Source organism: Phyllostomus discolor, chromosome 14 (assembly GCF_004126475.2).
Source record: "Phyllostomus discolor isolate MPI-MPIP mPhyDis1 chromosome 14, mPhyDis1.pri.v3, whole genome shotgun sequence".
NCBI lineage: Eukaryota > Metazoa > Chordata > Mammalia > Chiroptera > Phyllostomidae > Phyllostomus > Phyllostomus discolor.
In genome coordinates this window covers 45,576,984-45,595,324 of record NC_040916.2, presented here as the reverse complement: position 1 = coordinate 45,595,324, position 18,341 = coordinate 45,576,984, and the positions used below count along the sequence as shown (strand labels likewise).

Here is an 18,341-nt window from a genome sequence, read left to right as displayed (position 1 = left end):
ACTCTGCCCAGAGTCTGTTCTGAAATCTCTGAGAGGCTGTTCTGTCTCTCATGCTCCCTCAGTAAAAGCAACAGCTCTGAGCCTTCTTGATTCTGCTCTCTTGCTGAGCCTGAGGAATGGGAGCATGTTTCCTTCCAGGAAGGGGTAACCTGCTCAGGCAACAGATCCTTAGGGTAGTCCTTACAGCATGCTACAAAAATGTTTGAAACATGCAACACCTGACTATTCAGTCAGTGTCACTGAACTCTTTTCCCTTAGATTGTCAAATAAAAAACAACAGCCAATACAATAGCCATCTGGTTTGAATGAGTCAAAATTATACCAATTTTTGTCAGATCAGCAAAAAATATATTTATTGATGTGCCACAGAATTTTAGTATTTAGTTTATGGGTGCCATTAGATGAAAAAGGTTGAAAATATCTGCCTTAGGGGAAGTCCTTAAAAAGACCCTGAGGACAATCATGAGCCACTGAACAGTGAGTTGGGTGTGCAGCTAAATAAGGAACACCCTACTGGACCACAGCACTTCCCTCATTATTCCACAGGAGCACCAGCTGCCTCCCTCCCCAGTCTCCCTTCCCTGAAGAAGGACCCATTAGGCAGAGAGAATTGGAAATGGGAAGTGAAGACAATGGAGCCACCAGCACCAGGGCTGTAGGGGGTGCTGGGCAGGAGAGAAGTGCTGCAGACTCGGCGGGTAGGAACTTTGGCTCTGAACCAGAAGCCTGGAGTGTGAACTGATCCTGCCTGGGGTCTACCCTGAAGAGACCATCACCCACGCAGTCCCATCAGTGAGGCCACTGAAACGTCCAGGCCTGAGAAGGGCATAGTATCCAGAAAATCCAATGCTGCAATGAAGATTTCAAAGAACTTTACTCATTAATGAGATCCTTCTGATTTCACAAACTAAAATTTTTAACTTCTGGAATTTTCATCTCTTAATTTTACTGTTATATCTTGTCTGATCAAATGACAGCAATTTATTGAGAGCATCTGTCATGTTCATCCTGAGCTGGGTGCTATGGTAAAGAGAAAAATAGCTGAGGACCACTAGAGAAATCACTAGTCCTTTCTTGGGGGGAAGGCTGGGGTGGAAACAGACCTGTATACTGGCTATTGCACAGCAGTCAGTCCAGAGAGTGAAATGGGGTGCCAAGCATGCATGGGATGGGTGGGTATGGGAGAAGTACAGACTTGGTGGAGGAGCCAGGATTAGTGAAACACTAAAGGGTAAGATACTAGTGAAAGTTGATAATCAAAACTGGAAGGAAAGGGCCCTGACGGGTGTGCTCAGTGGTTTGGGTGTCATTCTGCAAAGCAAAAAGCTACCCATTCAGTTCCCAGTCAGGGCACACGCCTGGGTTGTAGACACGTGCAAAAGCAACTGATGGATGCTTATGTCACACATTGATGTTCCTCTCCCCTCTTTTTCCCTCCCTTTTCCTCTCTCTAAAAATAAATAAAATCTTTTTTAAAAATAGAAGGAAAGGACTTTTGGCTTCTGGCTTGGAGGAGGCCTAGGGTCATCTTTCTTCTGTAGCCCCATATCTCGGTTCATTCGACACCAACCACTTCCACCATGACACCAAAGTTCGACCCCAACTAGATCAAAGTCATATACCTGAGGTACGCCCATGGGGAAGTCAGTGCCATGTCTGCTCTGAACCCCAGGGTGGGCTCCTTGGGTCTGTCTCCAAAATGGTTGCTGATGACATTGCCAAAGCAACCAGTGATTGGAAGGGTCTGAGGATTACAGTGAAACTAACCTTTCAGAAGAGCAGGCCCCAATTGAGGTAGTACCTTCTGCCAGTGCCCTGATCATCAAAGCCCTCAAAGAACCACCAAGACACAGACAGAAGCAAAAACAAAACATTAAGTGCAGTGGAAATATCACTTTTGATGATATTGTCAACATTGCCTGAAAGATGTGCCACCAATTTCTAGCTAGAGAACTCTCTGGAACCATTAAAGAGATCCTGGGGGTTGCCCAGTCTCTAGACTGCTGTGTTGATGTATGCCACCCTCATGACATCAACAGTGGTGAACTGGAATGCCCAGCTAGTTAAGAACTACAAAGAAAAATATTTCAATTAAAGATCATTTGACAACCAAAAAAAAGATGAAAATGTATTTCATGTAGAGAGAACAATCCATGAAAACTAAATTATTGTCCTCTACATATAATCAGAGTTTTATCCTACAACTTCCCCCAACAAACACCTACCAAATGCCAACTTTTTTTCAATTCTTCTCCTAGAACTGAGTATCAAGAATCACTATGAAGTCAGGTATGAGTTGAGAAGACAAAGGAGGAAGCTCATAGCCTTAATGCTTCATTACAGCAGCAATATCTCCAACCCAGCCAATATCAGAGTCAGGTGATAATTAAAATTTTGACCTGTGCTTACCCAGGAATCAAGATAGTGGTACCAAAACCAATCTTGGGATTAATCTTCCAAATACTGAATGACTGGTTCGAACAGAGAACACCAACTACTAGAAAAATCAGCAAATTAGCTCCCTTCCCTTATGTAAGGAGTTCTATGGAAACACAAACTAAATTTAGTCCCTGGAGCTCAACCTCCCCACTCGATTATAAATCAAAAGTGAAAACTTAGGCCTAGTGGAATTACAGAGATTGGCTAGCTTCAAACACCTGAAAGGCAGGAGATAGCCACACCTATTATGTCTCTATTGAATCCCCGGGTTAGGCCAGGCCAAATATGTGGCTGTTGGAGAAAGACAACGAATCTTTGTGAACCCAGTGTCCCAGTGTGACTTCCTTGCTGGGGCAAATCCACATAGTCCCTGGATGCTGGGATAGCATATTGGGGAGGCCCAAAGAACTGGAAAAACCTCAGAAAAACTGGGGGTCATAGGCATCATGAAAAGATGGGTTAAAGAGCCCAAGAGGAAATAAATGAAACCTAAATGTGTCACCAGATTTGAATCCCTTCAACATGGCTTTAATCCATCACAAACTGTCTGAATACTTCCTGAGACAGGAAGTTCTACTTTGAGTAGGGACCCTGGCACTGGGGGGTCATGGTGAGCACTAACAATCTCTTTATGGCTTGGACATGATGGGCCTTTTTCCCACACTTACCAAATTTTGCCCTAGGAACTACACAGAACAGGCATGCTCCCTGGAGGGGACTCTACCGCAAAGCTGTACAGACCTGCTGAGGCAGGACTTCCCTCCACCTGCTCCACCACATCCACCTTCCGCATTGTCTCCTACTGGCCAGACAAGTTCATTAGAACAAGGACTAAAATCCTAAAGTTACAAAAATCTGTGTCATAACTACCATTTTAATGACTTGAAGACAAAGAAAGGGGAGGCAACAAAATGGAAAGGTGATTGAACAAAGGAAATTATGATTGTGTTTATCTGGAAACCTACTATTTACACTCAGGACCAGGTTCTAGAAAGATGGTCCTGGCTCTCCCCTAAGGATCAGGAGCACCTTCCTCCATGTGTTTTCTTCCACTCTCTGTTCTTCAACATTAAGTCCTGACTAACAGCTCTGTATACCCATTTGCTTACCCTCCTTTGGAGTAGACCAGTGGGCCACATTAAAACAGGCCTGGCCTGTTCTTTGTGTCCCCAGGGTGAGGCCCAGGACCCAGCACACAGCAGGTGCTCAGTAGATGGTTATTGATTATCTAGAAATTTTAGAGAAGAATAAAAGTAGATCCACATATAATATACAAGTTCATCTATGGAGAGAATAGTGTTCTAATTGAAAATCCCAGAATTCTCTGAGTCTTAGATTCCTAGCATAATGGAGTCTGTTGCTAGTACAGAGACCTGTATCCACAGTGCCTCCTGGGACAGGCTCACAAGTAAGGGTCCAGCTCTAAGTCACCTCTCTTGAGCACTGAAAACCTCACTTTCTGCTCAGACTAGCAGCACCCTGACAGTGGTACCTCTGGCACCCAAACTCCCCGCCCTCCCTGCATGCTATAGCTGCCTGAGGAAAGTAGGAAAGTCACTGGGGCTATCAGCAGACTTAGGGCAGGCTACCGGGGAGCATGGGCCCAGACTGAGAGGGCAGATGAAGATCTGGATGCCCCAGTTTCCAAGAACCAATCCCCCCACCCCCCAATCTCCTTCCTGTGACCTCCTGACCACCCTCTAGTGGACTGTCCAAGCACCCACACAGTCCCAGGCTCCGCTTCCCTGCCCAGGACCCTCCTTTCCCAGCAGTGACGTTCTCCCCTTCCCTTCCCAGAAACAGCCAGTGAGCAGAGTCAAACCCAAAAAAAAACAACTGAGTTTATCAAAAGAAGTGGGAAGGAAGAAGTCACAGCATCACAGGGTTGGGAGTGTCCAAGCTCAGGAACAGAGTGAGAGTCTTTGGAGATGAAGTGATCAGAGAGGTGGCAGAAAACTGAAGATTACATTATGAGAAGAAAAGGAACTTGGTTACTTATTTAAATCAGTTACTTAAAAGATATTGGCTTCTCAAAACTTCAAAAAGCAGAAGGCAGAGGCAAAGAAGGATACTGCCCACATCCTGGGGATCCCAGGTCAACAGAGGCAGGAGAGATTGAAGCAAGCAGCTGGAGGACCTGGCCTGTCTTGACCACAGCAGATACAGAACTGGGGCCTATATGGCTCCAGGGAAGGCTTTGGTAACAAGGCTCTTCAGTCTGTTCACTGCTGGTTTCTAGATGTTGAAGCTGAGAGAATCAGTGGAATAATTGTTGGAAAATCTGGTAACACAGCTGTCATTCTCCTTGAGTCAGTTGAGAGATAGATTCTCCTGGGACCATGTGGTATTCCCTGCAGCTGCTGGAAGGAAAAAGTCTAGGGAAGACAGAAAGGTTACAGCAGCTTCGTGCCCAAGGTCAAGGTGTGGGGGTTTCAGAGATGTCACTTCTGCTTTGGTGTGTATTCCTGCTGGCACAAGGGCATCTGCACAGGAGGGCATTTCTGCTGGCTGGGGACTAGAGGGCAGGACACAGGGACCTGAGGAGGGCAGGGCACAGCAATCTCAGAAGGGGGCTGGCAGGGGCTTTGCCTTGTTGCTGCTGCTGATAGGACATCTTTTCTGGATTGACTAAAGCCTACAAGACACAGGAGAAGAGTACTTTTAGCTGGGAGAAGAGACTGTGCCAAGTTCTCCCAGGGATGACCTCTGTCTCTCCCTCCTCCTGTCTCATTCCCACCTGGCTCATAGCCATCATGGCTAGCCCCAGCAGGGGCCCCCACTGATCATGGCTGATGGCAAAACCTTCACCCTGCAACTGTCCAAGACCAAACTGGCAGAGAGAACTAGAGCCTGTCAGGGCCTCTGTCCCTAACAAAAACATGCTCACAGGGGATCAGATCATGGGAAGGTCAGTAGGAATGGTCTAAAACCAAAACACTGTGCCATGAAAGTGTAAAGAAGCTGGGGGTTCATGTCCTCAGGTTGGCCAATTGATTCCTGCTTGGAGACCTGGGAAAGGTGATAGAGTCCCAGGAGCACAGGAAAGAGAAGTTGGTTGGGAAGCTTTCAGAAGAGCCCTGAGGAGAATATGGGTCACAGCAGAGGGAGGTGGGGGTTTTGCTCAAGAAAACAACCCATCTACCCACTGCCTCTCAGCCCCCATGTCCAGCTGCCACCTTCCCAGGTCCACCTGTGTTCATGTCCTCTCATTACTCCTGAAAAAGGTCTCCCCAGGCAGGGAGGCTCTGTGTGTGCTGGAGGTTGGGGAAAGTTCATGGCAAGGGAGCTGCTGCCTCCAGGGAAGGAGAGACAGCCTCCAGGCAGAGCCTTCTGTGTGAGTCCATGTCTGTGTGGGACCCTGGACCATATGAGGGCTGTATCCTGGACAAATCTGAGTGGTCTGGGGTTCCCAGCCACAATGCCCAAAGCTGCCTCCTACCTACAGTCTCTGGGCTAATAGGGCTACATTGATGATAGAAGCTGATCTTCAAGATATTAGATCTCCTTGTTATCATCTCTACCTGCATGAACTTTGCTCTTCCTCCTCTGGCAAATAGTTAACTACCCTGCTAGATTTTTGTCTCTTATATCTGTTCATGTATTTCCCAAGCATTCATTGACTATTGTGTATCAAGCCCTGGGCCAGCACTACAGCTGCAAAGAATAATAAGAAGGCCCTTCTCTGGATCAGGGAGACATGTGCGGGAGACAGAACACACAACCATGACCTCCCAGCAGCACAGGCAAGGGCGTCAGGCCAGGAAGTGCCTGAGGTGTTCAGAAATGGCATCTTGACTCCAGCAGGGCCAGGGCCCAGGGAGATCTGTGCAGAAGGCAGGGTTTTCAAGATGAGACTGGGAGGTGAAAATAAATAAATATTAATCAGACAACAAGGGGGAGGACATTCCAGTCTAAGAGAAGAGCAATAACAAAGCTACTGAAATAATATGATTACATCTGTTCATTGATAATAAGCATTAATTACTAAGTAACTAAGATGTGCTGAGCCCTGCACTGTGGTAAAGGGTACAGAGATAAAAATAAGCAGCCCCTAAAATAAATGAACTAACAAAATAAAAACAGACTCAAAGACACAAAGCACAGGCTGATAGTCACCAGAGGGGTGGGGAGTTGGGGACATGGTGTAAAAGGTGAGGGGAATAAGAAGTACAAATGACATTTACAAAATAGACACGAGGATATACAGTATAGCATAAGGAATATAGTCAATAATACTGTAATAACTATGTACAATACCAGCTGGGAACTGGATTTATTGGAGGGTCATTTTGTAAGTTATATAAATATTTAATCATTGAGTTGTATCCTGGAACTATATAATATTGTATAAAAACTGTAATTGAAAAATAATTTTTAATATATTTTATTGATTATGCTATTACAGTTGTCCCATTTTTCCCCCTTTACTCCTCTCCACCCTGTATACCCTCTCCCACCCATATCCCCCCTTTAGTCATGTCCATGTGTCATACTTATAAGTTCTTTAGCTTCTACATTCCCATACTATTCTTACCCTCCCCCTATCTATTTTCAACCTACAATCTATGCTACTTATTCTCTGTAACTTTTCCCCCTCTCTCCTCCTCCCACTCCCCTGTTGCTAACCCTCCATGTGATCTCCATTTCTGTGGTTCTGTTCCTCTTCTAGTTGTTTGCTTAATTTCTTTTGGTTTTCCTTTAGGTGTGGTTGTTAATAATTGTGAGTTTGCTGTCCTTTTACTATACATGTTTTTTCTGTATCTTCTTTTCTTAGATAAGCCCCTTTAACATTTCATAAAATAAGGCCTTGGTGATGATGAACTCTTTTAACTTGACCTTATCTGAGAAGCACTTTATCTGCCCTTCCATTCTAAATGAAAGCTTTGCTGGATAGAGTAATCTGGGATATAGGTCCTTGTCTTTCATGACTTGGAATACTTCTTTCCAGTCCCTTCTTGCCTGTAAGGTCTCTTTTGAGAAATCAGCTCACAGTGTGATGGGATCTCCTTTATCTCTTGCTGCTTCTAGGATTCTCTCCTTCATTTTTACCTTGGCTAATGTAATTAGGATGTGACTTGGTGTGTTTCTTCTTGGGTCCAACTTCTTTGGGGCTCTCTGACCCTCCTGGATTTCCTGGAAGTCTATTTCCTCTGACAGAAGGAGAAGTTCTCCTTTATTATCTGTTCAAATATGTGTTCAATCTGTTGTTTTTCCTCTTCCCCTTCTGGTACCCCTATAATTCAGATGTTGGCATGTTTAAAGATGTCCTCGAGGTTCATAAGCTTCTCCTTGTTTTTTTGAATTCTTATTTCTCCATTCTTTCCTGTTTGTTTGTTTTTTTCTTCCTTCTGGTCCACTCTATTGTTTTGAGTCCCAGTTTCCTTCCCATCACTATTGGTTCTCCGTGCATCTTCCTTCATCTCTTTTATGGTAACCTGCATTTTTTCATTTAATTTGTGCCCAAAATCAACCAATTCTGTGAGCTTCCTGATCACCAGTGTTTTGAACTGTGCATCTGATAGATTGGCTATCTCTTGGTCTCTCAGAAGGATGAGTCCTGGGGCATTGATCTGTTCTTCTGAGACATCTCTCTCTCTCTCTCTCTCTCTCTCTCTCTCTCTCTCTCTCTCTCTCTCTCTCTCTCTTTCTCTCTCTCTCTCTCTCTCTCCCTGGGGGGGTCTGGTCATCCCTCCTACGGTGAGGGGCGGAGCCTTAGGAGTTCACCAGGGCTGGGTACCCCAGTCGCTAGATTGTGGCATTGTATGTGGGGGCGGGGGCAGGAGGGAACAATGGCAGTAGCTCCACTCTCCTGGGACCTCAGAGTCATCTCTGGGATCCTGGGTTGCAGGCTCTGCCCTGGTCTACAATCGCCGCCTCACTGGGTCCACCAGCTGCCACTTGCATACTCAGGGTCCACCTGCTGCAATCTTGTGCATCCCAGATGCCTTACACACCCCCAGTTGCCTTATGCGCCCAGTTCTCCCTGTTCTCCGTGCACCGTGACCTGCACCCAGCTGCTCCTCTCCACCCCTCCTACTGGTTTGGATGAACGGGTCTACTTCAACTTCTTGGCTTCCGTTCAGATAAAATCTCTGTCAGTTCTGGGTGTTATTCTGCCTCTAAATTATATGTTGAAACCATTTTGAATTAACTTTCATCAGTGGTGTAAGATAGGGCTCCAAATGTACTTTTTCTTTTTTTTGCAGGTGGTTGTCCAGTTTTCCCAACATAGTTTATTGTAGGGAATATCATTTCCCCATTTTATATTCTTGGCAACCTTGTCAAAGGTTAGTTGACTGTACATATTTGTGTAGTGCCTGGGAATCCCTATTCTTTTTCTTTGGTTATATGTCTGTTTTTCTGCTGATACTATACTACTTTGATTATGGTAGCTTGTTGAAAAAAAATTTTATTGCTGTTCAATTACAGTTGACTACATTTACCCCCCACTACTCCCCCCACACCCCAGCCATCCCCACTTCCCTCTCCTACTTCCAACCCCCTTGGTATTGTCCATGTGTCCTTTACACTTGTTCCTGAAGGAACAAGTATATCCTTCCCCCTGCCCCCATTATCTCCTCCAACCTCCACTCTGGTTACTGTCAAATTGTCCTTAATTTCAATGTGTCTGCTTATATTTTGCTTGCTTGTTTGTTTTGTTGATTAGGTTCCAGTTAAAAGTGAAATTATATGGTATTTGTCCCTCACCACCTGGCTTATTTCACTTAGTATATTACTCTCCAGTTCCACCCATGCTGTTGCAAGGGGTAGGAGCTCCTTCTTTCTTTCTGCTGCATAGTATTCCACTGTGTAAATTTATCCTAGTTTGGTAGCTTTTTAATAGAGTTTGAAACCAGGAAATATGGCACCTCCAGCTTTGCTATAATTTCCAAGGTTGTTTTCCCTATTTGAGGTCTTTTGTGTGGTTCAATATAAATTTTAGGAATTTTTTGTATATTTCTGTGAAAATATCAATGGAATTTACAGAGATTGCACTGAAAATGTAGACCACTGTAGACAGTAGAAGCATTTTAACAACATTAATTCTTCCAATCTGTGAACACAGGATACCTTTCCATTGAGCATATCATCTGCAGTCAGAGACCATTTTAGTTCAAACAATCCAGTATGCATCTTTTATATTTTTCTTGCATAATTGCTATGGCTATGACTTCCTGTACTATGTGGAATAGAAATGGTGAGAGTAGGTTACCCCTGAGTTGTCCTTGATCTTAGAGGAAAGGCTTTTAGCTTTCCACCATTGAGCAAGATATTATCCTTGGGCTTGTCATTTATGGTTTTTATAATGTTGAAGTACATTCCTTGTGTACCTAATCTGCAGAGAAATTTTTTTTATCATGAAAGGATGTTGAATTTTATTTTTTATTTCCATTCATTGAGATTTTTATATGATCTTTATTCCTTATTCTGTTAATGGGAGGTAGCCCATTTATTGATTTGTGCATGTTGCCACTGCCTTTCATCCCAGCAATAAATCCAACTTGATCATGGTGTATGGTTCTTTTAATGGGCTTTTGAATTCTGTTTGCTAGTATTATAGAAGGATGATGGAGAGTGGGCCTTACATCAGAAATAAAAACATAGGAACAGATTCAAAAAGTCTTGAATTTACCACTTCTCTAGTAGTATGAGAAATATCTTCTGGTAATTCCTGGCTTTTTCATGTTCTATTGTAGAACTTTGATTGCATGTGTTATTGTGTTCAGTGGTATACAGTATCAAGTAATAAATGATGAGCTAAATCTTTGAATAAAGACTTGGATAAATTTTTTTTATTTTTCTGTAAATCCTCTTATAGTGATGATTCAGGATAAAACCTGCACAAAATTAGGGAGTGACGATACTGGGCCTGATTTTGGGACTATTTGCTTATAAGGTCCATAAAGCCAACCACCAGATAGATACATAGATAGATAGATGATAGATAGATAGATAGATAGATATGCGGTATGTGTGTGTGTGTATATATAAAGTGTTCTGTGTTCCATGTCTGAGGTGTCTGGCATTCAGACTTGGAAGGACTTTGATTGTTAGATGTCATTTTTCACCTGGAGCAGCCCTTCATTGAGTTGAACTCTAAGTGTTAAAGTTCACCACTGCCTCCTATGAATACACTCCTGCCTGATGTTGGGGATGGCAAGGCTGCTGTAAATTCAGTGCCTTTATTATCATCATTAGTACCTCTTTTGAAGGAGTGTCCTCAGAGGGAGAACCTTAAGGTATGACCTAAATCAGATTATCTGACACTGAAATCCATTTAAGCAGGTAATTCTCCAATTTTGGGTGGCAGATTTCTCTAAGAATACATGATGAGAAGTTATCGTGAGTAGTAACAGTGATTACTAAGTGACCTGTTGAGTAAGTCCCTTCTGTTTGTCTTCTGAAATAGTCTATGTGAACCATTTGTTAATGACACCTAGTGTAGACACCTGGCCTTAGGGTACTGAAATGACAGCTCTGTCCCTGTACGGTCATGGACAATGATGATTCTTGGCCCAAAGCCCTTCCTGACTGATGGAAGCAATGACAGTTCTGGGATGCTAATTTTTTAAGGGAGGGGATGTGATGCTGGGTTTACTAAGTGATCCTCAACTTTCCAGGGCAGAGCTGGTGACTGTTTCAGGGATTCTGAGTACATCTTGTCTTCTTCCTCATTCTTCTGGTCTTCCTCCTTTTTCAATGATGAAACTGTAATCTTGCAAACCTTCCTGATGATTGACCACAACAAAGAAGCTCTAGCAACATTACTTAATCATGTTAGTCTGCCTTAGTGACTGCAAGTAGATTTTTGGAAAATATAAAAAAGTCACAAAATGCATTGATGTCATGCCTTGAGTGACAGATACATCCAAATTGGACAATAAGAGGTACATTGGGAATGAGAGGATAATATGACAATTTGAAGGGTCTAGAGTGTTTAAAGTATAGGCAGAGAATGAACACACAAATAAATTTTAAAAGTTCTCATCTTTTAAAGACATAAAACCTGTTTGTAAAGAGAGTGGGCAAAAGCAAATATATATGGGCATCCCAAGTTTATATTTTCATCTAGATTTCTGGATCTCGGTGCTCCGACCTTTACTCTCCTCCTCAAAACATACTGTCAAGCATTACATGTGATGGTAAGAGTGTTCAATATAATTTTATTTATTTTTGGTTTTATGTAACTTTAAAACAGGAATTTTTATGGAAGAAAAAACCTTTCTTTCCTGATAAGGGAGTTGCAAACAATACCAACAGGCCAGGGTGGTGTTGGGATTAGCTGAGATGGGGACATCCTGATCCCATGAACAAATGGGATCCACGTCCACTTCTACAGTGTCATAAGGACAGTTTTTAAAAACTTTATTCCTACTCTGGCTGGTGTAGCTCAGTGGGTTGAAAGTGGGCCTGCAAACCAAAAGGTTGTAGGTTTGATTCCCAGTCAGGGAACATGCCTGAGTTGTGGGCCAGGTCCCTGGTTGGGAGCTCATGAGAGACAACTACACATTGATGTTTTTCTCCTTCTCTTTCTTCTTCCCTTCCCCTTTCTCTAAAAATAAATAAATAAAAGTCTTTTAAAAACAAAAACTTTATTCCTAACCAAAATGGGGTTCCTTTACCTGTGATGTACCCCCAAAAAGGATTTATTGCCTGATGAAACTTTAAAGGAATGAGTAGAGTTTATGTTCAGGACTGAAGAGCTCAACTGTGGAAGAATATTTGAGAGCTTATTTGGTAAAGACGAAAATCAAGTCTGTATCAAGAGTTGTAGAACATATTAGGACACTTTTTTCCAAACTCTAGTCATTCTCATAATGTCCAGTGTATTTGTCATACTTACACATTACATGTATCATGTAACATTCTTAATATTTCTATATTTATAATCACTTCATACCAAACTTTTGAATTTGTAATTTGACTGGCCATCAGCAATCATGTCCACAAAATGGCAGATGATATATTTAAATTAGGTATTTTAATAATGCAGAATTAATGTAATAATACAGCCAAAATGTGAATTACATTGCTCTTCACCTAGGCCACCTCCTCTAACACAAAATATATTCCTGTTCCCAGAGACACTTAGAAACGGGATTGTTAGAAAACATTTCCTTTGAAGGAAGATGAAACATTTCAAAGGCTATTCATAAATAACTGCAATGCCTCTTTATGAGGTCGCCTCTCATTTGTTACACAGAAGGCCTTAGGACAGGAAGTGTGTGTCCCTGTAAAGACTTTAGCAGGTACCTCCTGTCCTGCCCTGATAGCTTCTGCATGCTTGGATGCGAAAGGTGGCTTCAGGGTCCAGGAAAGTTCTACCTGGAGATGATGGAAGGGGAAAATCTGAGGGCACATTACTCAGGACATTGAACTGCCCCCTCTGGGTGAGCAGCAGAACAGAGCACCCTAACAGCTGGTGTGTCAGTCTGTGTTCCCCATTATCCTGTGACCAAGGCAGGAGCTCATCTTGTTCTCTACTGTAGGGAACATCAAGGGAACCACATAGGTATGGTTCAGTAAATAGACTTTGAATGAATGCTTGTGATTTTTGTTCTTTTCTCTGTATTTCATTAAATGATGATTATGAGTTCCTTTTTAGAAAAAATAAAGTAAAAAGGCTTAAGTGAACAACTTTGAGGGCAGCAGGGAAGAACAGTGCTGAGGAGACTGATTTCCACTCTGAAATCTGTTGTGGGACAGAAGTACTTGCAGGAATGGGATGGAGAAGACAGGTTCAAAGAGGAAGAAAACAGAAGGCAAATCTCTGGTACTGTGGGAAGAAAGAAAGAGAAGGAGTGAATTTCAGGATGAACAGGATAAGTAGATAGTTCATGCTGACAGCCCCAACTCAAAGAGGCAGATATTTTCTTCCCTGTTTATAGAAAAAGAGGTGGCCTGCCTGTGGTCACATGGCCTGTCAAAGATAGAACTTGGACCAGAGCTTGGTGTGTTTTAGGTCTCCTGTTCAGAATTATACAGGGTTCTCTAGAGAAACAGGCAAATAAGAGACAGGGAGGAAGAGAGAAGAGGAGAGATTAATGTAATAATACGTTGTATTATTGTTGTAGCAATTGGATGATGTGCACATAAAGGTGGAAAGTCCAAATCTGCAGAGCCAGTGTTTCAGTGTGAAGATCTTTAGGCACTGGAATTATCTCCTACTCAGGGGGGCGTTCAGCCTTTTGTTTTACTCAGGTCTTTAACTGACTGAGGCCAACCACATTCTAGAGGGCAATGTGCTTTCCTCAGTCTACTGATGTGAATATTAATCTCACCCAAAAACACCTTCACAGGAACACCCAGAACAATGCTAGACCAAATATCTGGACATCTCATAGTCAGTCAAGTAGACACAGAAATTAACTTTCACACTTTGTTTCTAGCACACTGAAAAATTGTATGAAGACAGGAGAGGTGATAATAGATATATTGGACATATGCTTCACTTACATGAAAAATACAAAAAATGAGCAAAATGTTAATGAAATTATTATTGATAAGAAGGTGTAAATAAATGTCAATTAATTCCAATGACAAAATTAATGACAAAGTGATTTAAACTTTGTCTTGAATTTTCCAAAAGGTTCTATGTCAAAGTTTCAGTTAGTAGACATTAAATAAATATAAAATCAGTTAATTGAATGACATTGTTTATTAGATGGGTTATTCCAGTGATTTCAAAGGAAGACGATGTAAGATTATTTGTACGACGCTATAAATTCTCTTTGAAAGTTAAAGAAGTAGAATGAGGTTACTTGGGAGACAGTACGTAGGAGCAGGTAGTGTGTCATGTTGGGGAGTTGTGAGCAAAAAGCTTGCTCTCTGATATAGGTCTAGGGACTGTGCGAGCTGCCAGAACATATGAATTACAGCAGCTAAAGTGTGGTTCTAGAAGATTCCATGTGGCCATGGTGGTATAGATTTACAAAGAATAGAAGAATAAGCTATATGTGCTCTATTTGCAGGACCAAAGTATTGAAAATAGAACTCTCCAGGTCACATTTCACTGAATGTTCCTAGTACCATCATGGGGAATCTACTGAGGTGATCTGTAGTCTTACCTCACTATATTTGAAAAGAGGAAAAGAGGACTTAGATCAGTAGTCCACAGGATCAAGGAGAAATATATTCAAGGAAATTTTGGGTAAAGAGACAGATGTCATGATTAAGCTAAGCTCTTTTCAACCCAGCATGTATAACAAATGGTAATCAGCTGCAATGGAACAGGGCAGACAGTATTATAACCCAGGGAATGTGAAAGGTAGGAAAGGGTTATCTCCCCCAATCAAGAAAGAGAGGGGGTTATCTCCCCCAATCTAACCTTTGATCACTGGTTAGAAAATCCTCCAAGTTCTCCCACAGCCCTAAGTCCATGACCAAGAGCTAAGGCAGGGCCTCTGTGAGTCATGAGCATGTAACCCAGTGAGGAGATCCTGGAGCAGGATACGTTCTGTTTTCAGAGTTCCTGTCAAGCCAGTTATGGATGGATTTGCATTTTGGATGGAAAATTACTGGACCAGGTCAGTTTCAGGCACCTCCACTTCCCCCTGGGTGGAGCAGCAGGCCCTATAAAGACCTTGTCAGCTGTACCACTCCAATCCTCCCAGCACTCCAGTTCTGATCTACTTTGTGGAACCTGGTGAGTCTGATTTCTTGAGTTCAACTGTTTTCTGGTACTCTCAACTGTTGAATTTACTTACAGACAGCAAGTTTTCTGGGTCCTAAATCATGATCATTGGTGTGATGCTCCTTATTTGAGAAAACCTTAGAACTGAGGCACATGGATATACTGTTCTCACTTGTTTTTAGGTAGACAGTTTGATATCTTGTACAGAAAAGAAATGAATAGGAAAGATTTAATATGACAGAGAAAAAGGCAAAAGTTTTTTTTGGTTTTCTATATACTTTTTGTGTCCCTTCCATTCTGGTGTGAGTTCAAACACTTATTTCTTAGAAGGTGTGGGGCCATTGCATTATTTTGGAAGGGCATTTTGCTCTGTACCAAAGTCAGCCTACTGGGACCTCACAAGAGACAATGATGATAGAAATTGCTTGTGTGATGGGTTGCCCAGGATTTCAGAACTTGTGATAAACTTTCTGGAAGATGTCATCTTCATACAAAACATATGACTTTGTTCTTTCAGCAATGTTTTCTTGGGACAAATAGTAAACAAAAAAAAAACAGGTTTTTCTCAAGGCTGATGAATCAATTTTCTAAAGATGAAGGGAGAAGCCAGAGAGTCTTAAAATGAAGTTAAGAGATGAGAGTACATTCTTGGAGATTGGGGTATAAATCTGATGGGACTGTCTAAGTTTTGGGTTCTTGATCTGTAGGAGTGCCTTCTTATGACAACTGTCATATAATTTCTTTCAGATTCTAAGGCTGCAGAAAGATGTCTTATCAACAGCAGCAGTGCAAGCAGCCCTGCCAGCCACCTCCCGTGTGCCCACCCAAGTGCCCAGAGCCTTGCCCACTTCCAAAGTGCCCTGAGCCATGTCCACCCCCAAAGTGCCCTGAGCCATGCCCACCCCCAAAGTGTCCTGAGCCATGCCCACCACCAAAGTGCCCTGAGCCATGCCCACCACCAAAGTGTCCTGAGCCATGCCCGCCACCAAAGTGTCCTGAGCCATGCCCACCTCAGCTGTGCCAGCAGAAATGCCCTCCTGTGCAACCTGCTCCACCATGCCAGCAGAAGTGCCCACCCAAGAGCAAGTAACAGCTCCAGTGTTCATCAGGATCAGGAAAGGATAAGAACCACTGTCTCACCTGGGTCCACAGCCCTCCTTCACTTTCCCTTCAAAGCCTATTATGGATGCAGAAGAAGCTTCTCCACCCTTCAGCCTGTAAGAAGCCTGTGATGAATCCTGGCAGTGAATGATTTCTTTCTGAGGTTGTCCTACCATTCTCTCTAGGAGGAAGCTGAGAAAGGGCAGTCCTTGGCTGTGCAGGCATCCCCCAGCTTCAGAAGGAAGACAGCTGCTCCCTTTCTGGGTGGCAGCAGAAGGCTCTGTCAATGGCTTATGGGTCTGGTTGTCACCTGGACGAGATTTCTACTACCTGGGCATCTATTACTTTTCTTTCATTTTCTGAATAAAGTACATATTTGCTTGTGATGGGGTAAATACTTTCTTTTCTTTAAAGCTGCCTATTAGCAATATCATCTCATCATTTCAGGTTATTTGTATTCTTCGAGCCTAAGGCTCAGGATCTCACTACCAGTATTTTATATAAGTTGATGACATACCAAAGAGTATTTCTATATCATTTCAAAGAGATCAAATTACGGAGCTCATAAGAACTTCAGTTTCTCTATTGGAAGTATGAACTTGTCTTAGGCATGAAATTGAATATGCATAACTCAGTTGGCACAGTGCCTGATCCTTATTTAGCATTTGGTATGATAGCAGATCATCACTGTCTCCATCATCATCATTTTCATCTTCACCAATGCCATGGATATCACTATCGCCATCCCCATCCTCATCACTGTTGTCATTAGGAACATGTTTGCTCCAGCAGGAAACTGGCTTAAACTTAACCAGCATAGGAGTAAAAAGATTCCCAAACATTACTACCCTTTCATATTCTGTTGTTCTCTTTAGTTTTTGATTCACTTTATTTTTATATTATATTGCAGATAAAGAGCTTTTGGTTATTAGTGGGGTATTCTACATAAAACTGTATTTGTTTTTAAAACATGAGACATAAGAAGAGTCCCTATAAGAAAAAGTGTTGCATCCTCTTCATGTGAGCACCTTCTCTTCATACCTCAACAACCCACCAAAAATCAGGGTCCGATAATTTTGTTTACCTCTAAAATTACTTTTTTGAGCATTCTGACCCCATATTCAAATATTATTGGGGTTTCCATGCTTATTTAGATTTGCAAAGTTACTCTTGCCATGTACCTTGTTTTCTAAGTGCTCAGTCCCTTAGATAATTAAGCTGCAGAAAGAGGAATATGTGTCCTAGTATATTATTTCTTGTGGTCCTCAGTGTCTGCCATGGGATGCACACACACTCTGACAATTACAGATGTCTTTTAAAAACTAACAAATGCTTTGTATAAAATCATACTACACCTAAACATATTTAAAATTAAGAAGATCTGTATGTTTAATAAATGTTATTGGGAAAGGTGGACAGTTACATGCAAAAGTGAAACTAGACCCCCTTCTTATACTATATACAAGAATAAATAAATTAAAGACTTAAATGTTAGAATCAAAACCATAAAAATCCTAGAAGAAAACAGGTAGTAGAATCTCTGACATTTGTCTTAGCAATACTTTTGCTAATATATCTACTTGGCCAAATAAAAAAATAAACAAATGGTAGTACATGAAACTTAAAAATTAGTGCAAAGCAAAAGAAACCATCAACAGCCCTGGCTGGTGTAGCCCAGTGGATTGAGCATGGGCTGCAAACCAAACGATCACCAGTTCAATTCCCAGTCAGGGCACATGCCTGGTTGTAGGCCAGTTCCCCAGTGGGGGCCATGTGAGAAGCAACTACACATTGTTGTTTCTCTCCTCTCTCTCTCTCTCGCTCTCTCTATCTATCTATCTATCTCTCTATCTCTCTTACTCTCTCTCTAAAAATAAATAAACAAAATCTTTAAAAACATAAATAAAACATCAATAATTTAAAAAAGAAACCATCAAAAAAGGAGAAGACAACCTGCTGACTGAAGAAGATATTTGCCAATGATACATCTGATAAGTGATTGATATCCAAAATTTATTTAAAAAACGTATACAATTCAACACCCAAAAAACAAAAAACCCAATTTAAAAATGGGCAAAGGATCTGCATGGACACTTCTTCAAAGAGGACTTACAGAGGACAAATAGACATAGGAAAGGATGCTCAACATCATTAATAATCAGAAAAA

At 42.0% G+C, this 18,341-nt stretch overlaps 1 protein-coding gene and 1 pseudogene across 1 annotated transcript; both read left to right on the top strand.

Moving 5' to 3' along the window:
• Positions 1 to 1,559: 1,559 nt before the first annotated feature.
• Positions 1,560 to 2,120, top strand: LOC114488927 (annotated as a pseudogene).
• A 13,705-nt stretch (positions 2,121 to 15,825) lies between these two features.
• On the top strand, positions 15,826 to 16,414 carry LOC114488926 (small proline-rich protein 2H). Its single transcript, XM_036015131.1, has one exon. The coding sequence runs from the start codon at positions 15,840 to 15,842 to the stop codon at positions 16,161 to 16,163; it is 324 nt and encodes a 107-aa protein (XP_035871024.1). The 5' UTR covers positions 15,826 to 15,839; the 3' UTR covers positions 16,164 to 16,414.
• The last annotated feature ends 1,927 nt before the right edge of the window (positions 16,415 to 18,341 follow it).

Coding starts and splice junctions, on each gene's coding strand:
- LOC114488926 (XM_036015131.1), top strand. CDS start 15,840: ATGTCTTATCAACAGCAGCAGTGCAAGCAGCCCTGCCAGCCACCTCCC.